At 40.5% G+C, this 26213-nt stretch overlaps 1 protein-coding gene across 1 annotated transcript in view; it reads left to right on the top strand.

Annotated features, from left to right (window-relative positions):
* The window catches only part of DPYD (dihydropyrimidine dehydrogenase), an 884509-nt gene that overhangs the window by 839398 nt on the left and 18898 nt on the right, over nt 1-26213 (top strand). Inside the window, exon 21 of the mRNA XM_038745292.1 lies at nt 20161-20301. Coding sequence (XP_038601220.1) covers nt 20161-20301 — 141 coding nt within the window. The remainder of the gene's footprint in view (nt 1-20160; nt 20302-26213) is intronic.

Below are 26213 nucleotides of genomic sequence, written 5' to 3'. Positions count from 1 at the left end.
GCTCTGGGCATGTTACTCCCCTCCTCAAAAATCTCCAGTGGCTACCAATCAACCTATGCATCAGGCAGAAACTCCTCACCCTGGGCTTCAAGGCTGTCCATCCCCTCGCCCCCCTCCTACCTCATCTCCCTTCTCTCCTTCTCCAGCCCACCCCGCACCCTCCGCTCCTCTGCCGCCGCTAACCTCCTCACCGGGTCTCGTTCTCGCCTGTCCCGCCGTCGACCCCCGGCCCACGTCCTCCCCCTGGCCTGGAATGCCCTCCCTCCCTCCATCCACCAAACTAGCTCTCTTCCTCCCTTCAAAGCCCTACTGAGACCTCACCTCCTCCAGGAGGCCTTTCCACACTGAGCCCCCTCCTTCCTCTCCCCCTCATCCCCCTCCCCATCCCCCCACCTTACCTCCTTCCCCTCCCCACAGCACCTGTATATATATATATACATATATATATATGTTTGTACGTATTTATTACTCTATTTTATTTGTACATATTTATTCTATTTATTTTATTTTGTTAATATGTTTTGCTTGGTTTTCTTTCTCCCCCTTCTAGACTGTGAGCCCACTGTTGGGTAGGGACCATGTCTATATGTTGCCAACTTGTACTTCCCAAGCACTTAGTACAGTGCTCTGCACACAGTAAGCGCTCAATAAATACGATTGAATGAATGAATGAATCAGAAGCTTCACTACTCTCACTCCTTTAAGAAGCCGATGAATTTTCAGTAGATGTTCTTACTGCTGTGGGGAATTACCTCTTCATCTCTTTCTGTACTATTTCTCCAGAGAATCAATCAATTGTATTTATTGAGCGCTTACTGTGTGCAGAGCACTGTACTAAGTGCTTGGGAAGTACAAGTTGGCAACATATAGAGACGGTCCCTACCCAACAGTGGGCTCACAGTCTAGAAGAAGGATGATGTAGTAGAAACAGCATGGATCAAGGAGTCAGAAAGTCATGGGTTCTAATCCCAGCTCTGCCACCTGTCTGCTGTGTGACCTTGGACAAGTCACTTCACTTCTGGTAATTTATCTGTAAAATGGGGATTAAGACTGTGAGCCCAAAGTGGGACAGGTACTGTGTCCGATTTGCTTGTATTCTCCCCAGCACGTAGTACAGTGCCTGGCACGTAGTAGGCACTTAAATGCCACAACTATCAATTATCCACCTCGATCTTCTAAGGATCTCTGAGCACAGTCTGATCTGTCCAAATATTTATTTCAGTAACGTGGTAATTATGTAACATAAACTGGGTTTGTAACACTACTATGTGAAAGCAACTGATAGTTCTACCCCATAAATTGTTACAATAACAGGCTGACTTTTGCTCCTGCTGGATTCCAATATGACTGATAATGTTTTCATCTTCAAGGCTGTCCACCAACTTAGCCCACCTCACATATCTGCTCTCTTTACCTGCTAATTCCCAGCTCACTCTCTTCGTTTCTCCTAAGCCAAGCTAGTTGTACCTCCCTTTGGACTCTCCCACCTCTATACCGTCACTCATTCTCTTACATGCTTTGGAGCTCCCTCTCTTCCCAGATCCAAGACTACAGCTCTCCCATCCTTGAAACCCCCCACCCTCTATCATCCCAACTCCTTCATTAAGATTTCCCTGATTATTTTTTCAATCATCCTAGGACTCTGAATCTCCACCTACCAACGGTAGGCATGAAGACATAATTTAGACTCATCCTCAACACTCTCATAGTTATGTTTCTTCAATTGTACATTCAATAACTCATTTTGATTACTCCAGTTTTATGTTTATGACCATCCCCTTCATTAGAGGGTAAGCCAACGGTGGACAGAAAGCATGTCATTTCTTTATTTTATACTCCCCAGACACCTAGACACCTACAGTTCACTGCATCAAGTGGGTGCTCAATAAATACTACTACCACTATTTGTTTTGGAAAGGTAGCTCTGGATGGTCGATACCCTCCCAGAGACATTTCATTCTACAGCATTCTTGCTTAATTAATGATTTCTGAATCTTGTGTTTTGCTTTGTGGCACAGTACATGCTCTGCTGATTCAGCCCCACGGCTCTTGAGACCTTTGGTTTCCTCAGCCTTAACAGTGTTTAGCCTGATTTATGTCAAGTAGGGATTTTATCCCCACATAAGGATTACAATTCTTACTATTCTTAACAAAATTGCAGACAAGAAGATTCTATAACCTCCGTTAGTAAGCCATCGAACTGCCTTTACAGCCCTCATGTTAAAGAAATGTGTATTCATGTTCATCCAATAGAGAAGACATGGCATAGGTAAACCAACTCGACAGATAATCCCAAATTTTCATTTTATACATTAGTTTCCATGGTTTCCCCTTCTCAACCAGGACATTTAATTGACCTTGTGCAAAGAATGAATTGTCCAGCACTAAAATGCAATTGACTTATGTTTATTGAAAAGCAACATTTGGCTACATTTGTATTTTCTAGCCTGTCAGTTATGTATTAACAGGAAGTTTAACAATATCTTTGTTAAAACACATCTAACGTGATAGAATTTCATTTCCATAAATGGGTAGAAAGTCATTTCCTTACATGTCCCACAAACTAGAAACAAAGTGCCTGCCAATGTTTTAATTTCTTTTTCATGTTCTGGTTAGAGAGTGAGAAGAATGCTTTCACTCCACAGCGTCATGAATATGATAATCTATGGAAATCATGGAAAGCAGGTACTTAAGTTAAGCACATACTGTACTACAGGAATCCCTGATGAATTCCAGTCTCTTCTGTTTAGAAAAGATGTTGTTGTCTATTAAGTGACAGACTGCCAGATGTTTGTGAAGTAGCTCCGTAAGGTGCTCAGATCTTTAGCATCTTTTTCTCCTTCCCCAACAGGCGCTTAGACTTATGTTAGCATACGTAATGCTACCTCTTTAGTATTTATAACAGTGTTGATGTAGTATTCTTGCTCATAATATTAATGGTAACAATTTATGAATACTTCATTTGAATAAACAATTAAATAGGTGGAATACAAGAAGGTAGTGAACCCATTGGACCCATACATTTTTTTAATGCATAGTGGACAAATTAAATTTTTAAGTTGGGATGGTTTGAATGATTGATTAGGAAACTGGAAATTCTGATGGAGGGCATATTGGAGAATATGAAATTGGTGAACCTAAATCATTCTTTCCCCATTAGGGGCATGGTGTTGGGGGAAGGGCAGAGAATCTATCCAACCTGATGAATTTGTATGTAACCCAGTGCTTAGAACAGTGTTTGACCCATAGTAAGTACTTGACAAATAACATATCCATATAGGAGAATTCTTTCATTCATTCAATTGTATTTATTGAGTGCTTACTGTGTGCAGAGCCCAGTACTAAGCACTTGGAAAATGCAATTCAGCAACAAAGACAATCTCTGCCCAATAACGGGCTCACAGTCTAGAAGGTGGGAGACAGACTTCAGAACAAGTAAACTTGCATCGATAGCATCAATATAAATGAACAGAATTATAGATATGTACATATCATTAATAAAATAAATAGAATAAGAAATATGTACATATATACACGTGCTGTGGGGCAGGGAGGGGGGTAGAGCAGAGGGTGCAAGTCAGGGTGATGAGGAGGGGAGGACATGCAGAGGAGAAGGGGGGCTTCTTCTGGGAAGGCCTCCTGGAGGAGGTGAGCTTTCATTAGCTGGGATTGTATAAGGGCAAATAGGCCATTCCCCACAGCACCAGTTCAGGTGATGTAAAGCCATGAAGAGACATCATTTGGAAGCTATAGAGGAGTTGGGTAGAAAGTATAATGGCAGGAGCAACCTCAGAATACTTTTGCAGCCACTTCAATCCAACCGCTTTCCGATACTTCCTCAACACATTATAGGTGCATAGGGAAGATATGGAAGGGGCATCCATGAAGGCACTTCTACCAGAGCAATAGTTCTCCACCAGATTGCTTATCTTTGGAGAGAAATGTTATCTTCTGCAGGTTTGGAGGCTGATTGAATCATCTGCAGGAGCTCCAGAGAGAAGAATATGCCCTCCAGTAAATATTACCTGTGTCCCACTAATCTGCATGTTATTTCTTATAGGTTATATTTCTTATAGGTTTTTAATAGTATGGTGTTCTGCACACAGTAAGCGCTCAATAAATATGTTTGAATGATTATAGGTTGGTAGTAGCATTATTAATGATGCTTCCCTATGCTGAAAGAGTTAATACACTTCCCAAAGTGTATAAAATATTCCTGGAGAATAATTTATGTGCTAGAAGAATCTGGTTTATTACTGTCTTGAATAATTTATTTGGATGTCAGACTAAGAAAGAAGGTTTACTCTCTTAAATGCACACGTGAGTGAAGAAGCAAGTGAAACAGTATCTTCTGCTGACATGTCTTGCCGGAACCATTAAAAAGCCAATGAATTGATCTTTTAATCCCTAGGCTACTCTGTTCCCTTGGGTAGGCGCTGGTTCTTGTTGGGAATGAACTGAGATTTTTTTTCCACATTTCCAGTGGGAAGCAGCATGGGCTAGTGGAAAGATCACGGATCTGGGCGTCAGAGGACATGGGTTCTAGTCCCAACTCTGACACTTGTCTGCTGTGCGGTCTTGGGCAACGCACTTAACTTCTCTGTGCCTCATCTCCCTCATCTACAAAATGGGGATTCAAAAGTGCTCTCCCTCTACTTAAACTGCGAGCCCCATGTGGGACCTGATAATTTTATATGATAATAATAATAATAATGATGGTATTTGTTAAGTGTCTACTATTTGCCAAGCACTGTTCTAAGTGCTGGGGTAGATACAAGGTAATCAAGTTGTCCCATGTGGGGCTCACAACCATAATCCCCATTTTACAGATGAGTTAACTGAGGAACAGAGAAGTTAAGTGACTTGCCCAAAGTCACACAGCTGTCAAGTGGTGGAGCCAGGAGTAGAACTCACGATCTCTGACTTCCAAGCCCGTGATCTTTCCACTAAGTCACGCTGCTTCCCTATCTACCCTGGTGCTTAGTACAGTGCTTAGTACAGTAAGCACTTAACAAATGCCATTATTATTGTTATTATTATTATTATCATTATTATTATTCCAATGGGTTGTCAGGGTCTAATTACTTGTATACAAATACAGGCTTCTGTCCAGTAGCTACTGAGGATTTATTTCCAAAACAGTTTACCACAAATGCTAAGAGAGAACTCTTGTAGAAGCCAAATTCTTTCCACTGGTTTGAATATTCATTTTGGCTTCAAACTAAATGCTTTAATCATTCTATCTGGCAATGTTCTAACTTGCTTCAATTTTCTCTTAGTTGCATTCTCTTGCTCATCATAGGAACTTATAAATAAATCAGTAGTAGTGTGGCCTAACAGATACAGCATGAGCCTGGGAGCCAGAAGGACTTGGGTTCTGATCCAGACTCTGCCACTTGTCTGTTGGGTGACCTTGGGCAAGTCACTTTACATCTCTGTGCCTCCGTTACCTCATCCGGAAAATGGGGCTTTAGACTGTCAGCCCCACTTGGGACGGGGACTGCATCTAACTTGATAACCTTGTATCTTCCCCAGTGCTTAGAGAGAAGCAGTGTGGCCTAGTGGAAAGAGCAGGGGCTTGGGAGTCAGAGGTCATGGGTTCTAATTTTGGCTCCACCACTTGTCAGCTGTGTGACTTTGGGCTAATCACTTAACTTCTCTGTGCTTCAGTTACCTCATATGTAAAATGGGGATTAAGACTGTAAGCCCCACGTGGGGCAACCTGATTACCTTGTATCTACCCCAGAGTTTAGAACAGTGCTTGGCACATAGTAAGCACTTAGCAAATGCCATCATTATTATTATAACAGTGTTTGGTACATAGTAAGTGCATAACACTTTTAGACTGTGAGCCCACTGTTGGGTAAGGACTGTCTCTATATGTTGCCAACTTGTACTTCCCAAGCGCTTAGTACAGTGCTCTCCACACAGTAAGTGCTCAATAAATACGATTGATTGATAACAAATACCATCATTACTGAGTGCCTATTGTGGGCAGAGCACTGTTCTAAGCATTTGGGGGAGTATAACGCTTAAAGAAACAGCCTCCATTTAACTGACTCCACTGATCAATTTTATCTAATAAGAAGTTACTGCATGCAAAAGACTATTCTAAAAGCTTGGGAGAGTACAATAGTAATTGTTGATGTGAGCCCTGATCTCAAAGAATGTTAAATCTAGCAATGGAGAGAGACACTAAAATAAATCATAGAAAGTATGAAGTAACAGAATATAAAGGAGCATGTATAAGTGTTCTGGTCAGTGGGATTATCCCAAATCCCAAGTGGTTTAGGAGAAGGTTGTATCAGAAAATCAAGTTAGGTAGTGGTGCCAAGAGAAAGGAGTGGCCCAGAGTGAGAAGTATAGCTGAGAAATCAATGAGGATTCGAATGTGATAATGATAGTATTATTATTATTATTATTATCATCCATTGGTGGGTTGGATACAAACAAATCAAGTTGGACACAGTCCGTATCCCACATGGGGCTCACATTATTAATACCCATTTTACAGATAAGGTAACTAAGGCACAGAGAAGTTAAGCAACTTGCTCCAAGGTCACACGGCAGACATGTGGCGGTCAGGATTTGAACCTACAACCTCTGACTTCCATGCCTGTGCTCTTTCTACTAGTCCATAATAATTTTCTCTCTCTCTCTCTCTCATCCAACTCCTGCTCTCATTATCTCGGCCGTCTTTGTTTCATCATATTCTCTCCATCTCAAAAGTGGATTCCCTAGATGTTAGAGGGTAGGACTATTTTCCATCATGGATGGCCCAAGGTCATCCTCACTCTTAGTTCTGCTTCCTAGAGCCTTTGCCCATGTTGTTGGGAGTGAAGCTGAGACCAGAGAAAAAGCACTAGGAGGTGGGAAGATCACTGAGAGAGTATGCATTCCCTTTCTGTCTGCCTAAGACACTTGCCCAGGCCAGCAATTGTTCACACTCGTCTCAAATGGAACCACGGGGTGAAGGCAGCCCAAGAAGAATTTTCTGGAGAGACAGAGAATTCAATCTTCTAAATATTTGCTGTCATTCTCAGTCATATAGTTAATTATCATTCCTATTTAGAAGTCACAGAGTCCTGGAAATTCTTCCCTCTGGGATGTCCAGTCAGTGACATGGAATAAACATCTGTTTGGCCAAGGATAGAACCCTGCATTGGACAAACTATATCTTGTCTGTTTTTTTTTTTTCCAATTTTGTATTTTTCCACGTATTCTTTCATTCCGGTTCACTTTAGACTCGGCAAAGGTCTTTCCATCGATTCTACTTTGTAAAATCATTTTTCCTGAACATTGTCATTGGCTTCCTTTGTTGACATTTGGGTGGCTCATTCAGTTATGGAAAATGTATCATCATTACCATTTAGCAAATGGACTTTTAGTGCAAATGATTGCATTCCCTCTTGTCCTTATGTACTAGGGTAAATATGGATTTAAACATTCTTTCTTTGTGGCAGACTTTGTGTGTCTACTGTTTTGTGACATTTTGTTATAATACAACTTGGTCTATTTATGCATGTTTACACTAAACCCAATTTCTCCCTAATCTAGTAGATTTTAGTCTCCACTAGTTTCTTGGTTCCTTGTCCAATTATATGGGTCTGTGCCTTTCAATTTTGTTTCATTTGTGATTCAGGGACCTAGCGTAACATCCTATTTTATTATGTTATATGCTTCAATCAGAATAGTTGAGGTTTTTTATGAGCTTGTCATTGGGTATACCGCTTTGTTAATGATTTTGTGATAGTTTTTTATGATAATCATTCTAGCTTATGCCCATTGAGTAGTGTGGACCTTAACATCATTATATACATGTTTATAGATACTAAATTTCCTGTTTGCCAACTATAGCATGATTCTTTTTTCTTTTAGTCTTTGAATCTTAATGTATTTCATATCATGAATGTTGAATAATTGCTACAACATCATTGAAAATTTGACACATTATGTGTTTTTTTAAATAAATCTGAGTAAACAGAAAGAATTAAAGATCTACAGTCCATCAGGACTAAGAGTGATGTTTTAAGGTCACTAAATCCTAGCCCTTCTAGGTAAAAACTCTCTTCAGATAATCTAATTTCATTCTCTAGTAATTCTGAATAGGCATTTGGAGCTAAATGTATTTAGATAGACATTGGTTAGGTGTAAAAAGGAAATTTAATTAATATTTATCAGTTAGGCCCTTTATCCCTAAGAACAGGTGGTTTCATTAATTATTATGGTTATCTAATATTTAACCTTTCATGTACATTCAGTAAATTAAGCTGGAAGTGAGTGAAAATTAAAATACCCATTACGCTTACTACATTTTTTAAGAAGATTCTTATTGGCATATAATGGGTGAAACGTTTTAACTTTTTAAACAACACAGTGTGGTGGGTCAAGAATTTCACCCTTTATTCACCCCTCCCTCAGCCCCAAAGCACTTATGTACATATCCAAAATTTATTTCTTTATCTTGATGTCTGTTTCCCTGGTCTAGACAGTATGCTCACTGGGGGCAGAGAATGGATCCACCACAACTCTGTTATATTGTACTCTCCCAAGTGCTTAGTGCAGTGCATCAAACACAGTAAGCACTCAGTAAATACAATTGATTGATGATAATGAATGAGTGCCCAGTTTTATTGTTCATTCATTCATTCAATCATATTAAGTGCTTACTGTGTGCAGAACACTGTATTAAGCGCTTAGGAAAGTACAATATACCAGTAAACAGTGACCATCCCTGCCCACAATGATCTTACAATCTTGAGGGGGGAAATAGACATCAATACAAATAAACAAAATGACAGATATATACATAAGTGCTGTGGGGCTGGGTGGGGGGCAGGGGAAGAGCAAAGGGAACAAGACTGGTCACACAGAAAGAAGTGGGAGATGAGGAAAAGTGGGGCTTAGTCGAGGAAGGCTTCTTGAAGGAGATGTGCCTTCAATAAGGTTTTGAAAGAGGGGAGAGTGATTGGTGGATTTGAGGAGGAAGGGCGTTCCAGGCCAGAGGTAGAACGGGGGCCAGGGGTCGGTGGCAAGACAGGTGAGATTGAGGCACAGTGAAAAGGTTAGCACTAGAGGAGTGAAGTATGCGGGCTAGGTTGCAGAAGAAGAGAAGCAAGGAGAGGTAGGAGGGGCAAGGTGATGGACTGCTTTAAAGCCAATGGTGAGGAGTTTTTGTTTGATATGGATGTGGATAGGCAACCACTGGAGATGTTTGAGGAGGGGGGTGACATGTCTTGAACGTTTTTGTAGAAAGATGATCTGGGCAGCAGAGTGAAGTATGGACTGGAGTGGGGAGAGACAGGATTTGGGAGGTCAGCAAGGAGGCTGTAATCTTGGTGGGATAAGATGAGTGATTTTATTAATGTGGTAGCAGTTCGGATGGAGAGGAAAGGACAGATTTTAGTGATGTTGTGAAGGTGGGACCCATCAGATTTGGTGACGGATTGAACATGTGGGTCAAATAAGAGAGAGGAGTAGAGGATAATGCCCAGGTTATGGACTAGGGAGATGGGAAAGATGGTGGTGCCATCTACAGTGATGAGAAACCGTGAGGACAGGGTTTAGGTGGGAAGATAAGGAGCTCTGTTTTGGAAATGTTAAATTTGAGAAGACAGGAGGACATCCAGTAGAGATGTCTTGAAGGCAGGAGGAGATGCGAGCCTGGAGAGAGATCAGGGAAGGAGATCTAGATTTGGGTATCATCTGCATAGAGATAATAGTGGAAGTCGTGGGAGGTAATGAGTTTTCCAAGGGTAAATGGTGTATAGATGGAGAACAGAAGGGAACCCAGAACTGAACGTGAGTTGATGAAGATTGTTGATAAATATATAGATGAATAAGACTATCAAAGGAATTGTAGAGAAAGCGTATTGAACATATAACTCTATTCTGGATCCAAAACGAGAATTTGCCTTGATTTTCTGCTTGAAGATGCCATCAATTGTGAAATTTACCTTCGGACAAGTGCGTGACTGAAGAGGCAATGTGGTAACCACAGTCCCTGAAGCATGGCCTAGTGGAAAGAGTATGGTCCTGTTAGGCGATCTGGCTTCTAATCTTGGACCTACCACTGGTCTGCTGTGTGACCTTGGGCAAGTCACTTCACTTATCTATGCCTCAGTTTCCTCATTTACAGAATGGGTATTAAATATCTGTTGTCCCTCCCACTTAGATTGTGAACCTCACATCAGAAAGGGACTATGCCTGATCTCTTATCTTGTATCTACCCCAGCGCTTAGTTCAGTGCTTGGCAATTAGTAAACACTTAACAGTACCACAATATTAATGCTATTATTATTATTGTCATTGTTGTCTCATAAAAATGCTGTCTCATGCTAATATGTTTGACGTTTGCAGCACCTGGTGCTGTTTTCATTTTTGTCTCCCTGTCACACAAAACTCATGAAGCTTCTGTTCAAAAAGAGACACTTCTTTCCTGATCCTTTTAAACATTCATTTGTAGGAAAATAAAAAAGAGATGGCCATTCAAGGAATAAAGTATATATTTTCAAAATAATGTAAGTGCTACAGACTCTGTAGCGCAACAGTTGAGAAAGTTATGAAGGAATAAGATTATTAAAAGGACTATAAAAATCAGTCTTTGAATTCTTGAAACTAAGAGATTGCCCAGATTTCTTGTATTGATAACTAAAGTTTGAGCTAAAGACTAGTTGTCAAGCAAGGGAATGGGAACAATAGGAAGCCAAACCTTTTTCTGCTTCAAAGGAATCAACCCTCCAGCTTCTAGTTCCCTACATCTAGGTTCTCACCCAAGCCCCATGTTCTATGGTATTTGTTAAACACATACTATGTTCTAAGCACTGGGGGAGATACAAGATTATCCGTTTAGACACAGCCCCTGTCCTACGTGGAGCTCACAGTCTATATACAAGGGAGTGGGATTTAATCCTTATTTTACAGATGATAAAACTCAGGCACAGAGAAGTGAAGTGACTTGCCCAGATGACAAATGCTGTCATTATTATTATAAATGGGAACTGACCCCTATCTGGTTTTAGGTTCTTGCTCCAGGAAGTAAATGTGGAAGCTGGGAGAATTAAGGTCCTCGTTTATTTCTCTAGTTCAGGTTTCTCTCCCTGATGGAGCAATGGTCAGATATTAATAATAATAATAATGATGATATTTGTTAAGCATTTACTATGTGCAAAGCACTGTTCTAAGCGCTGGGGAGGATACAAGGTGATCAGGTTGTCCCATGTGGGGCTCACAGTCTTAATCCCCATTTTACAGATGAGGTAACTGAGGCAAGAGAAGTTAAGTGACTTGCCCAAAGTCACAAAGCTGACAATCGGTGGAGCCAGGATTTGAATTCATGACCTCTGACTCCCAAGCCCGGGCTCTTCCCCAGCAGCAGCACTACACAAAGCAGCCTTGGTTAGCATACAATATCCTTAACGTCTTGCAGATGACCGATGGCACAGCCTGTAAGATTCCACTGTGTAGATTCGGGCACATCCAGTGTGTGTTGTCAGTAAAGTTAGGTCTTTCTGACACCATCCCCGTGCTATTAAGGTGACTCATGTGTGAACACGTGAATTGAGAAGCTAATCTGGCTAAATATAACATAATTACATTACACTGCATATAGAAATGTCTTTGGTCATAATGTCACTTTTAGAGGAGAGTTAAGACCTAACCCTTCTTCGTGACCCCAGCCTCAAAGTGCAGTCAAATTTAGTTTGTGTCTCATTCATTGCAAGACTGAAATTCCTGTTGTTACTTATCTCCTTTGTGACCTATTTATTTCATTAATTTCTATTCCTGTTCGTATTTATGTTGCTTCAATCTGATAAGGAATTGAGGGCAGGGTTTGAAATAAGGGGGTTCATTACCCTGAGCATTTGGAGCTCTTCCCATAAAAAGTATAGCATTTTGAACTGAAAGATACCAGAACTTCTTCCTACTAAGGGAGAAGAACCGTTTTCTTCTTCATAATATGCTCAATTACCTTTAAATTGATCTGTGAATAAATTATAATCAAAACAGACATTCACCTTAAAGCTTTGCTGGCTTAAGGTATCATTGTTGATTCATTATATTGTCAGTTCTCCATTGGCAGTATAATGCTTTTTATATCTGGATGGAGACAGTTTTAGTGGGTGACACTGTTATTGTTAAATGAGTAGGATTTAGTTCCTCTTGTGAGAAGCAATTAATCAATTATGAGTCCCTGGAGAAACTACTCAAACAAAAATCTCACTACTGCACAAAGTTTGTACAGTTCATCAGTTACAAAGCAGCTTTTGAATGTCTTGGAGAAGAACTTTATTCCCTTGTTTAAAGAATTTCACATGATGCTACGATCCCCTTTCTTTCACTTCCTAGCAGCTACAACTTTCGTTTTAAGAAAACAATGAATGAAGATATTATGCACCTGCTGTGGGCTCTTTCTGGCCCTGCTGCTGCTTTCCCAAAAATAGAAAATCACTTAACTGTATTTTCAGGCAAAGATTTGAACTAAATGCTCTATTAATAGTCATAGATTTCACTAGCATTTGGTGACCCAAATATTCATCTTCAGTCTTTTTTCCAGGAAAAGGTAGGAAAATAATCCTGATAATAGGGGAATTAGTGATCTCTGAATTATTGATCTTTTCATTTCACAAGGTTAATCACTTTTAAAATGTTCCAAACCCCAATCTCCTACAGCTATTTCAACACATACCTAGTGATTTTTATCCCATTTTACAGCACAATGAAAATAGCTTAAGTTTCTCATGCAACAGAAGAAACCAAACTGCATGAAATGAAAGCACTGAAGCTTTGACATATAGTGGTTCACTTCTACCTCCTGGATATCCGTATTCCATTCAGGGAATAGAGTCCTTTGAAATCCGCTTTGCTTTCATGCAGATGTACACTGGAACTGTTTATGGTCATGGTTCAGGAGGCGTTTCCCTTTTGAAATCAGCCGTGACACCTGTGAGAGAGAGGTATTTTTTAAGTCAATTTTAATTAAGTCTGTTTGGCTGGCCTAACCCAAGAGGGGAAAAAAAAAACCATGGAAAAAAGCAAGGGATTTTAGTTGGAAAACTTAAAATTGCCTATTAAAATTAAAATGAGTATCAGTCCCCTTGGCTAAGTTAAAATAAATATGCTGGAATTATGCTGCTGTTAATGACTCACTGGGAAATACTGAATGTGCAGCAAACAGTCTCCTAATCAAGAAAATGTGATCACTTTGAAAAAGTTCAGAAAAGCATTTCCAAGGTGGCTATGTACTGATCTGACTTCTATCTTACTATGTGGTCTTTTGGGGTAGGTGCGGATTGTTTTCAGTGGTTGTTGTTTTGCTTTAATTATGTGGATCGACCAAGTTTTTTTTTAGTGTTAGGAGAAAGGATTGTTAAAAAAGAAATATTCCCCCTCTCTTCATGTTAAAAGGAGAAAGAGATTCTAAGGAAAAGCCTAGCCCTACAGTACCTCCTTTGCATTCTTCAGAGAGTTTAGGTATCCTGTGAATTATAAAGCAATATAAAACTGGCTATAGAGCCAGGAAGATAAAAACAAGGTGAAGGTAACTGTTCAATCTAATTCTTGTATAACAAAATGATGTGTGATGGCTATGAAAAAGCAGAGCCATTGTGAATAAAGAACTTTTTATAGTAATTGTTTACTATATGTCATTCACTCTTCTAAGTGCTGGGGTAGATACAAGTTAATTAGGTTGGACACAGTCCCTGTCCCACATGGGGCTTGCAGTGTAAGTGGGAGGGAGAAGAGGACAGCTAAAGCACAGAGAAGTCAAGTGACTTACCTCAGGTTACACAGCTAGCAATTGGCAATGCTGGGATTAGAACCCAGGTCCTCTGACTCCCAGGCTTGTGCTCTTTCCACTCGACTACTCTGCTTGTACACATTTTTGCATTTACGCATTCACCATCAATTTCAAGATGAAGAGATGAAGGAAAAGGATAATTCTGATTTGTGTGGTTACGTTAAGGACACTGAATTAATGTCCACTTATACTAAACCCAGTACTGTATATATATGTTTGTACATATTTATTACTCTATTTATTTATTTATTTTACTTGTGCATATCTATTCTACTTATTTTATTTTGTTAGTATGTTCGGTTTTGTCTCCCTCTTTTAGACTGTGAGCCCACTGTTGGGTAGGGACTGTCTCTATATGTTGCCAATTTGTACTTCCCAAGCGCTTAGTACAGTGCTCTGCACACAGTAAGCGCCAATAAATACGATTGATGATGATGATGATGGAGTCCAATGATACTTCTCCAAGACAACAGACCCTTTCTGACACTTGTTCATTCATTCAATCGCATTTATTGAATGCTTACTGTGTGCAGAGCACTGTACTAAGCGCTTGGGAAGTACAAGTTGGCAACATATAGAGATGGTCCCTACCCAACCATGGGCTCACAGTCTAGGAGGGGGAGACAGATAACAAAACAAAACATATTAACAGAATAAAATAAATAGAATAAATACGTACAAGTAAAATAAATAGAGTAATAAATACATACAAACATATAGACATATATACAGGTGCTGTGGGGAAGGGAAGGAGGTAAGGCGGGGGGGATGGAGAGGGGGAGGAGGGGCATTTGTTCTGCCCTGACTAGAGACATTTTAAACACCGACTCACAAAAGAATTGATTAATATCTTCCAACTGAAAGAGGAGCTGAAAGATTAAATTAAGAAAAGATGCTGTTCATGCCAGTGCTTAGAACAGTGTTTGGCACATAGTAAGTGCTTAATACCATTATTATTACTATCATTATTATTTTACTTGTAAATTGTTAAACATTCACCTTTGTGGTATACGGGATAGTCCTTTTTACACACTATCAAAACTTCAGGTCTTGATTCAAGTAGTGTCACGTACAAGATAACCAATACATAGTTCTAATTTAATTGTACCCAAATTAATTTGGCCCTAAAGATACTGTTTCCATTTTGAACTGCTGAACTTGTTGACAGTACTACAATGAATTAACATTAGAGGTTAATTCACTGTAGTATATTCATGTAGGAATATACATGAATAATACTCATGTGAGAGTCAAGTTCCTAATTGTAGTATATTCATGTAGGATATTTACACTTAAATGAGTTATTTGCTTCTACAGACTGTTTCCTAAACAAACTGTTTCCTAAAATCTTAAATTTCCAGCTAACTTGACTGGAGAACATTGTTAAGATTAGTTTGCCCAGTCTTTCAAGAGTACCTGAATCCTGGAAATCTGGTTTTACTAAGGTAAAACTCTGTCTTGTAAGTGGAGCCCAGAGTTTTGAAAAATGCTTGATTCCCAGGGGCACTTGCTGGGTCAAAGATCATGATGACCTTAAAGGACTGCAGCTTTCCAGACCTCCATCAGTTAGATGAATGGGCTATATTCTGAGGAAGGGAGAGGGCATTTTAGCAATTTCATAAAATTGAACTAGCAATTCTAGCTGATATATAACATTTGGAATTCTGTGATATCTATCTCTGCCAAGACTTGTTACTAAATGTGAACGCTAGTGGTTTTAGAAGAGGACGAAAACACTGAAAAAGGAAATAGTGTGCAATAATGGATAAAAGGATCACATTGTAGTGTTAACTTGAAGCCTCTCAGCATTCTTCTCTGAAGTAGAGCAAATCCTTAGACCACAGCTAGCTGGCTTTCTAATTATTCTTTTTAGAATCCGGAGAAATCAGTTGACCAATCATATTAATTGAGCGCTTACTGTGTGCACAGCACTGCATTAAGCGCTTGGGAAAGTATAGTATAGTAGAGTTGGTAGACATGTTCCCTGCCTACAACGAGTTTAGAGTCTAAAGGATGAGCTTCCTTAAGTCTTAGTAGGCCCCACCATATCTTTTGGCAATCTTTACCTACTACATGGCTCAGTGGAAAGAGCACAGGCTTTGGAGTCAGAGATCATGGGTTCAAATCCTGGCTCCACCACTTGTCAGCTGTGTGACTTTGGGCAAGTCACAACTTCTCTGTGCCTCGGTTACCTCATCTGTAAAATGGGGATTAAGACTGTGAGCCTCCAGTGGGACAACATGATCACCTTGTAACCTCCCCAGTGCTTAGAACAGTGCTTTGCACATAGTAAGTGCATAATAAATGCCATTATTATTATTATTCTCCAATTTATGACTTCATTCCTCCCAAATCAACCTTCTAGCTGTATGTCATTCACAACTTTTTTTTTAATGGTATTTATTGAGTGCTTGCTTTGTGCCAGGCACTGTCCAAAGTGTTGAGGTAGATGCAAGATAATCAGGTTGGACACAGTCCATGTCCAAAGTGGCGCTCACAATCTTAATTCCTATCGTACAGATGAGGTAACAGACACAGAGAGGTTAAGTGACTTGCCCAAGGTAACACAGCAGAGAAGTGGCAGAACTGATATTAGAACCCAGGCCCACTACTCCCAGGCCCATGCTCTTTCCATTCTACTAGGCCACACTGTTTCTCAAAATTTATTGAAAAATTCAGAACAAATTAGAACAGTAAAAGATTCACCCAAATCTTATGTTTGCCAGCCTTATCACTCTCTACTCAAGAGTCAAGTTCCTAATTTAATAGGTTTACTGATTCAAACACAGCTAGCTGTCAAAATGGTCAAAACCAAGTATTTTTCCTCATCTTCTCCCTCAATCTGTTTTTGTTGATCTACTCTAACCACTTACTCTCCTGGTGCACACTGTTCCCCTCATATGGAACTCTCTGCTATGTGATGTTGGGCAAGACACTTCATTTCTCTGTGCCTCAATTTCCTCATCTGTAAAATGGGGATTAAGGCTGTGAGCCTTATGTGGGACAGGAACTGTGTCGAGCCTGATTACCTTATATCAACCAATTGTATTTATTGAGCACTTACTGCATGCAGAGCACTGTACTAAGCGCTTGTAACTACCCCAGTGCTTAGTACAGTGCCTGCACATAGTAAGAGCACAGTTATCATTATCATTATTCCTTTCCACATCAGACTATGGCTTTCTCCACTTTAAATGCCCTCCTAAAATCCAACCTCTTATAGCAAGCCTTCCTGATTAATTTCCCAATGCCCTGAGCCATAACATCCCTTTGGCAATTTCTAAAACTTACAAATCTATGTATACCTTCCTTAGCACCTGCACACACAGATACCCACACACACATAAACAGATACCCCTGCTTCATTAAATTTCATCATTCTAGTTATAAATATTTTTATTCTTGGTCTGCTCTGGTACAGCTACCCATGACCTTTGACTCCAAAGCCCGTGCTCTTTCCAATGAGCCACGCTGCTCCTCTATTAGGCATTTGGGAGAGCACAACACAGTAAAATCAGTACACAATCTACAGATCAAAGTCTACAGATGGACACGGATATTAAAATAAATTACTGATTAGGGATTGGGGGAGTTTAAGAATATATATTAAGTGCTTTGTGTGGGGCAAATAGCATGTTCTTAAGCGTTACAGATCCAAATGCATTGGCAACATAGAAGAAAAGACAAAAGGGTTTTGTGAAGGTAAAAATCAACAGGATTTGGCAGATTGACTATGCAGATTGAATGAGAGAAATGAGTTAAGGATAATGCTAGGGTTATGGGCATGAGACAGAGAGGATGGTGGTATTATCAACAGTGATGGGAAAGTTAGGAGAAAACTGGGCAAGCATGATAGAAGCATGAAACAAGTTCTCAGCTCAAAGAGGAGCTTACATTATATTGGGGGAAGCAGGCATTTAAAGATTTACAAATGAGATGATCAGAATAAATAAATTGTACAATCAAAATATATTTAAGTGTTAAAGGAGAATATTAAAAAATCTGTTAATGCTAGAGGTTACGGATGGATTAATGGGATATTGAGAGTTAATCAGGGAAAGCCTAGGGGAGGAGGAGGGATTTTAGAAAGGCTTTGAATGTGTGGAGAGCTGGTGTCCTTTGGATTATTGGAGGAGAGAGTTTCAGGGTATTAGAACAATGTGAACAAATGGATGGAGGCAAGACATTTGAGCTAGATAATTGCCTTGGGAAAAACTAAGAGAATGATCCAGATTAGCAGATGAAGGGGTACGTGAAATGAAGAGAGTGGGTAGAGAGCCTTGAGGTTTATTGTGAGGAGTTTTTGGTTAATGCAGAGGGAAATGGAAAACCTTTGGAGGGTTTTGAGGAGAGGGCAGATATGAGATGAGTGACACTTCAAGAAGATTACCTGGGCAGCAGCATATAATACAGATTTTAATAATAATAATTATAATAATGGTATTTGTTAAGCACTTACTATGTGCCAAGGACTGTTCTAAGCACTGTGGTAGATACAAGGAAATCAGGTTGTTCCACGTGGGGCTCACAGTCTTAATCCCCATTTTACAGATGAGGTAACTGAGGCACAGAGAAGGTAAGTGACTTACCCGAGGTCACACAGCAGGTAAATGATGGATCTGGGATTAGAACCCACGACCTCTGATTCTGAAGCCTGGTCTCTATCCACTAAGCCATGCTGCTAGACTGTAAGATAGTCCTCTAGACAGTAAATTCACTGTGGGCAGAGAACATGTATACCAATTCTGTTATACTCTCCCAAGTGCTTAGTACAGTGCTCTGCCTGTAAGCATTCAATAAGTATAATTGATTGAATGATTGGGGTGGGAAATAAGCTGGAGGCATGGAGACCAGCAAGGAGGAGGATACAGTAGTTTAGCCATGATATGAAAGGAGGTTGGGTCAAAGGTGGTGGCAGTCTAGGTGGAAATAAATAGGCAGATTTGGGAATATGTGTTGTGAATGGGCAGGATTTAACAGTGGCTTAAACATGAGTGTTGAAAGATAGTCAGGAGTCAAGGATGACACCAAGATTGTACATTTCTGGGACCAGGAGGATGGTGGGGTCATCAACAAGTTTGGGAAAGATTGGGGGAGGAAGACTTTAGGAAGAAGATGAGAGGTTTAGTTTGGGTTGTATTAAGTTTGAGATGCCTATAGCCATCCAAGAGGAGATGTTCTGAAGACAAAAGGAAATGCGGGATTGTAGATTTAATGGATGGTAGTTTTGGAAGTCATCCACCCAGAGGTGGTAGGTGAAACCTTGTGACCAGATGAGGTCTTCAAGAGAGTGGATGTAGAGGGAGAAGGATAGAGGACCCAAGTCAGAGCTTTGTGGAACACTGACAGATAAGAGCTGCGAGGCTGAAGGGGGTTGGTCAATGAAACCCAGAAGGAGTGGTCAGAGAGGTAAGAAAACCAGCTTTGACTACCACACTGGCAAAACCAAGGCCTGATAATGGTTCGAGGACAGAGTGGTCTACTGGTGACAAAGGCAGCTGAGTAGTCAAGGAGGATCAGAACAAAGAAGAGTGCCTTGTCAGTGAAATCAAGGGGTCGAAAACCTAATTGAAGTGGATCAAAGAGATAGGTGAAAAGGAAATGAAGGCAGTGGGTAAGTACAACCTGTTCCAAGAGGAGGGAACTGGAAAATAGGTGAAGGTGACTGAGGGGTTAGCCGGGCCTTTTGAAGTATGGAAGAGCTTTGAGGCAGAAGAAGAAGGGCTCTCAGAGAGTGAAGTTGTAGTTTTCAGTGAGGGAAGGGAGTAGAGTGGGAGACTGTACTTTAAGGAGTTGAGAGGAGATAAGACCTGAGGCTCAGAGGGAGGGAGTGGATTTAGAGAGAAGGCAGAAGACCTCTTCTGTGAAACAGAAGTAGGCATAAAGGGGTAATAATAGCATAAAGAATACTAGGTGGGGTGAACTGATGAATCCAAGATGAGCACTGATTGTATCTACCCCTGTTTAAGCTACCCATGGTTCACCTGTAGACAGTGAGCTGCTCTGAAGTCAGGGAAGTTGTTTTCCAACTCTATTGCATTGTATTTTCCCAAGTACTTAGTGCAGTGCTCTGTATACCTTAAATATGTACTCAGTAAATATGTCACTAAGTAAAAACCATCAATTGACTAATTGATAAGTTGAAACACTGATACTTCAAAATGTGCAGCTATCCCTGCACAAATGCTACCTATAAGTATAAATATTGTTACTAACTGTAGTAAAGTGAAATGTTTGAAGCAACAATTTGTGGCATCACATGAAAAGCAGATAAAAATGTTTTCTAAAGCAGTTTTAAGAATTTGACATGATTGTTCTTTCTGTATTAACCTACATTTTTTTGCCTTTTTTGCATTTAGAAACTCCCCAGTTTTGGACCGTATTTGGAGCAACGGAGAAAGATCATAGCTGAGAACAAGCTTAAACTGAAAGAAAAAGAAGAGACTTCACTGCCAGAGAAAAAGTATTTTGTTCCAAAGAAACCCATTCCAGCAGTTAAGGTAATCACATAAACTTAATACTAACACAAATAATTCAATGGAATATTACAAGGTCTTTCTGACCATATCTACTCAGGCAGGACTTTAAACAAAATTGCAATGTTTTACTCCAAATCTTTTCCTTCATTGGGATTGTTCAATGTAGAAGCTAGAAGGTGGTTAAACAGAACACAGAGTTTGAGCTGGGGTTAGCCAGGGGCTGGACATTGTCTCATGATTGTAATGACACAGTGCGAACCTCCCCCAAGTATGACAGAGGAAACAGTGTGTCCAAGTGTTAAGACTAATCCCTTTCATTCAACCCACATAGTCAATCTGTCACCAAATCCTATCAGCTCATCCTTCATAACATCTCTAGAATCCCCGCCCCCTTCCTCTCTATCCCATCTACTAACAAACTGATCCCATGCTAAAGAATATTGTGAAATAGGAGAATAATCAAAGTGCTTTAGGAGTACAGACTCAAGTGCATAGGTAAAGCAAAGGAGGGTGAATAGGTAGGGCACAGAGAGTTTAGTCACAAAAGCTTGCTTGGACACTTTTCCGTGGGCTTCTCCTCTACCTCCCATGCCTAAACTTTGGGAGTCCCTCAAGGTTGAGTTCAGGGTCACCTTCTATTCTCCATCTACACCCACTCCTTTAGAGAACTCATTTACTTCCATGGCTTCAACTACAATCTCTATGCAAAATGTTTCCCAAATCTACAACTCCAGTCCTGATTTTTTTCCTTCTCTGCAGTCTCACTTTTCCTCCTGTCTTCATAACCTCTCTACATGGATGTCTCTCTGGTGCCTCAAACTTAACAAGTCCACATCTGAACTCCTTATTTTCCTACCCAAACCCTGTCCTCCCCATGACTTTCCGATCTCTGAGATAGCATCACCATCCTCCTGTCTCACAAGCCCAGAACATTGGAGGTATTCACGACTCATCGACTCATCTTTCTCATTCAATCCGCACATTCAATCCCAATCCTATTGGTTCAACCTTCACAGCACCTCTAAAATCAGTCCTTTCCTCTCCATCCAATCTGATACAACGTTAATCTATGCACTTCTCCTATCCCACCTTGATTGCTGCATCAGCCTCCTAGCTGACATCCCTGCCGCCTGTCTCTCCCTGCTACAGTCCATACTTCACTCTGCTGCCCAGATCATTTCTCTACAAAGCATTTAGTCCAAGTTTTTCCATTTCTTAAGAACCTCCAGTCATTTTCCATCCACCTAGGCATCAAATAGAAACTCCTTACCAGTGGCTGTCAAGCACTCAATCACCTTGCCCCCTCCTACCTTACCTCTCTGATTTCCCATCCATCTTTAAACTACTGAGATCTTCTGGAATAACAGCCTGGCTTTAAAAACATGACACAACATAAACAATTTTTGGTCAGCATCAAATAGGACAAGTACATGAAACGGCACCAAGACCTCTACATAATTGGTTTTCATTTGTCATCACTCTCCTCATTTTCAAACCCTTCCTCTAATCACATTTCCTCCATCAATCAATCAATCATATTAAGTGAGCTCTTACCGTTTGCCAAGCACTATACTAAGTGCTTGGGAGAGTGCAGTACAATGGATTGTAGACATGTTCCCTACCCACAGTGAGCATACAGTCTAAAAGGGGAGACAGACTGTAATATAAGTAATTGTATTATGGATATGTACATAAGTGCTGTCAGACTGAGGGAGGGATGAATAAAGGATGCAAATCCAAGTGGAAGGGGGATGTAGCAGGGAGTAGGAGGCCTCTTGGAGGAGATGGGCCTTCAATAAGGCTTTGAAGATGGGAAGAGTGATTGTCTATCAGATATGAAGAGGCAGGAAGTGGGTGAGAAGTTGGTGGCTAAATAGATGGGGCTGAAGTATAGTGAGTAGGTTGGCAATAGAGGAGTGAAGTGTGAGGGCTGAGTTGTAGTAGTAAATCAGGGAGGTAAGGTAGAAGAAGATGAGGTGATTAAGTGCTTTAGAGCTGTTGGCAAGGAATTTCTGTTTGATGCAGAGGTGGATGGGCAACCACTGGAGGTTCTTGAGGAGTGGGGAAACATGGGCTGAACGTTTTTGCGGAAAAATGATCCAGACAGCAGAATGAAGTATGGACTGGAGTGGGGAGAGACAGGAGTCAGGGAGGTCAGTCAGGAGGCTGATTTAGTAGTCAAGGCAGGATAGGATAAGTGCTTGGATTAACATAGGAGCAGGTTGGATGGAGAGGAAGAGACCCTTCCAAATAGCTGCAGAAAGTGCCTTTTTTTGCCCATTATACAAGGCCTCCTCTTCAAGACATATTGAGAAGTTTTTTGTCATCTCTTCAGGATTCTTTCCTTGTCTGTAATGAAACTAGAGCCATCCTTCATACACTGGAGGAACTACAGTGGCACAAACAGGGCTATATAGTGTCTTTAACCTTCTGCTGAGAAGTATATCAGAGACAAGACTCAACCATGCAGTGCTGAATCTGGAACAGTCAGCACCAGGAAGACCTTCAAATTGATAAAACACTCAGATTTTCCCAGAGTTGCATATCTGTGCTATGTGCTCAATATTCCACAACTGAGTTCAAATGTAACTCAAGAACTTCTGTGCATACTGAATCCAATTCTAGTGCCTACAGTCACTTACTAGTGGTAGGCTAAGCAGTTGGAGATGAGCAGTGTGTTTACAATAAAGGCAACAATGTATTGAATGAACACATCTAAAATGCAAATGATTTTAATGATTTACTGCTTCTCCCAGAGTGCTAATCCCACTGCCAGGGAGTAAGTCTAAGTACTGGAAGAATTGAGCCCAGTACAATTTCTTGAGTTAGGTACTAGGTGAGGGATTTCATATCCTTCCTCTTACCATTTTTAATGACTTAAGATTCCAGTTACTTTCCACTCTTGTTTTCTGTTTCCACTCTTTGGTAACCTACACGGGTTCATATGCAACCATGCATGTGATGGTGGCAGTCACATTCAATCTCAGACCAAGCTTTCCGCTTCTCGCCTTTTTTTTTTAGAACCAATCATTTGGTTTATTTTCTGTTCCTTGAGTAAAATCATGATTCAGATGGGATCGCTTTAATATGAAATACAACACAATTTTTCTGTGAACACTGCTTGGCTGACTCGCTCTCCAACTCTGCTTCATCTGAGTCGTGGCTTGTAGCCGCTGAAATTTCTACTTGGCTAAGCCGTGAACGGTTCCATCCAAAGTTTTCATTGTCTGAATATATCACAGTTCGGCAGTTCTTACTGAATTTTATCCCAAGGTATCAGATAAGTTTGGAGGACTCTTAAGATGCCTAAACCTTCCTGGAAAGGCGTGTGTTTTATTTGTAAAGGTGTAGAGTTCAAATTTTATTGTTTCTACTTCACTTACTGGACAAAGTCAAGAGACTTGAAAATTTCTAAAGGGAAAAACTTGGAACTAGAAGAGTTGTTGGTACATCAATTCCATATAAAGAAAGCACTTTAGACTTTTAGCTGCATTAGCTGCTCAGACATTCTCTTGAGCAAAAAGCACTAGTTGAAAGGGAAATTATTTCATCTGGACTCAGTAGTTTTGCCATTACATCCTTTTGGGTTATGTAATACAGTTATAATGATAATAATTACTGAACATGTATCATGTACCAGAGCATTGGGCTAAGCATTGGGTTCATCCCACAGATACCAAGTAGGCTTAAGGAATTCATAACTGAATTGCATCATCTTTAGCAAAGTATTTATCATCAGTATCAATCAATCCTTCAATAATGATATTCATTGAGCACTTTGTGCAGAGAACACTGTATTGAGTGCAAGTGTCCGCCACATAGAGCTTAACAAGTTAAAAAAACAACATAAAAAGCCCTTTCTATGTGCCAAGCACTGTACTAAACTCTGAGGCAGGTATAAAGTAATCTAGGATGGACACAGTCCGTGTCCCTTACAGGACTCACATTCTTAATCCCCATTTTACAGTTGAGGTAACTGAGGCACAGAAAAGTTAAGTATCTTGCCCCAGGTCACACAACAGACAAGTGGCAAGCCTGAAATTAGAACCTAGGTCCTCTGGCTCCCGGGGATGTACTCTTTCCACCAGGCAACATTGCTTCAGAGTTGGTAAACATGTTCCCTGCCCACAACAAATGTTGTTATTGTTATTACTGATACTTGTTGAGTACCTGTTTGGTTCACAAACTTGTTCTAGGTGCATAGGAATATACAAAAATATAGAAATCGAATCCAGTTCCCCAACACAAGGATTTTACAGTCTAGAGGGAAAGAAAAACACATAGGTACAGCATGGCTCAGTGGAAAGAGCTCGGGCTTTGGAGTCAGATGATCAGGTTCAAATCCCGGCTCCGCCAACTGTCAGCTGTGTGACTTTGGGCAAGTCACTTAACTTCTCTGTGCCTGTTACCTCACATCTTTAAAATGGGGATTAAAACTGTGAGGCCCCCGTGGGACAACCTGATCACCTTGTAACCTCCCCAGTACTTAGAACAGTGCTTTGCACATAGTAAGCACTTAACAAATACCATCATTATTATTATCTTTAAACATCAAAGCTAGCACAGACCTTCCCTTCAGCCCTGCCCAATCCAGAAAAAGTGGAAGTTCTCAATGTTCTAAATCATTTTTATTTTCCCCTCGAATATGATGAATTCATTTTTGGTTTAAATGAGAACTTTTCTACTGAACGAGTGATGCTTCCTCTTTCTTTACCTATGAACTGATACACAGTCTCACTTAGAGATCTGAATTGCTGTGTTTATTTTCCCACAGTATACTAAAATTCCAAAAGCATCAGGTCATTTATATTTTTAACAAAGAGAGTGTTGAATGCTTTCAAAGATGGTTTGATTTTCTGAGTCTGTAGAGTCTTATTTTCTTTCCAGGAGGCCTTTTGATCTAATGGAAAAGAACTGTAGTTGTTGTAGTGAGGTTTACGATTACCAATAAAACCTAAAACTCCACAGAAGTAAATAAAACAAAGAAACTAAAACTTTAGGAAGAGAGACCAGATGAAGATGTAAAAGTAAGGAAGGAGTAGAGAAAGAACTGAGCCAAAAAGTTCGGATGTGCAGAGGCATAGAAAGGAAACTGAGAAAGGGAAGAATTGTACATTTGCTCTGGGAATATCAAGGGAAAACAAATCCCCTGATGAAGTAGGTTCCATAGGTTTGAATATCCAACTCAAGGCTAGGTGCACCTGGGGTTGTTCGATAGGAGGAATTTTCCACCTCTTTTCCCACAGCAAAGAATCCTATTCTGCCAACTTGTACTTCCCAAGCGCTTAGTACAGTGCTCTGCACACAGTAAGCTCTCAATAAATATGATTGAATGAATGAACCCTGCTGGTGCGGATCCCTCCCCCTTCATATCAGCAGTCTCTCTAACTTCAGAGCCCTACTACAAGTCTATGTACACGATTTAGGTACAAAATGACGAAAATACATCTGACTGGATTACGGCCTTCCCTGGGTGGCTGTATCTGATTGTCCTCCACCCAGTTGAAGGGGTTGATTTATGACAAGCTAATGCACCAAGTCTTCTGATTCCTGCAGACAGGATCTGATTGTTTGGAAGTCTGCCAATCTTCCAACAGAGGGAAATCATAGTGGGATACAGAGACTGAGACACAGATGGTGTTGAAAAATCGAAAAGAACATCCTTCCCCATCATCTCTCCTGGCCTCATAATCCCATACAAGAAGCAGTGTGGCTCAGTGGAAAGAGCACGGGCTTTGGAGTCAGAGGTCATGGGTTCAAATCCTGGCTCCGCCAATTGTCAGCTGTGTGACTTTGGGCAAGTCACTTAAGTTCTCTGGGCCTCAGTTACCTCATCTGTAAAATGGGGATTAAGACTGTGAGCCCCCCATGGGACAACCTGATCACTTTGTAACCACCCCAGCGCTTAGAACAGTGCATTGCATGTAGTAAGC

Source organism: Tachyglossus aculeatus, chromosome 4, assembly GCF_015852505.1.
Source record: "Tachyglossus aculeatus isolate mTacAcu1 chromosome 4, mTacAcu1.pri, whole genome shotgun sequence".
NCBI classification, from domain to species: Eukaryota; Metazoa; Chordata; class Mammalia; order Monotremata; family Tachyglossidae; genus Tachyglossus; species Tachyglossus aculeatus.
Note: the sequence above shows the minus strand (reverse complement) of the source record. Positions and strands in the feature narration are given on the sequence as shown.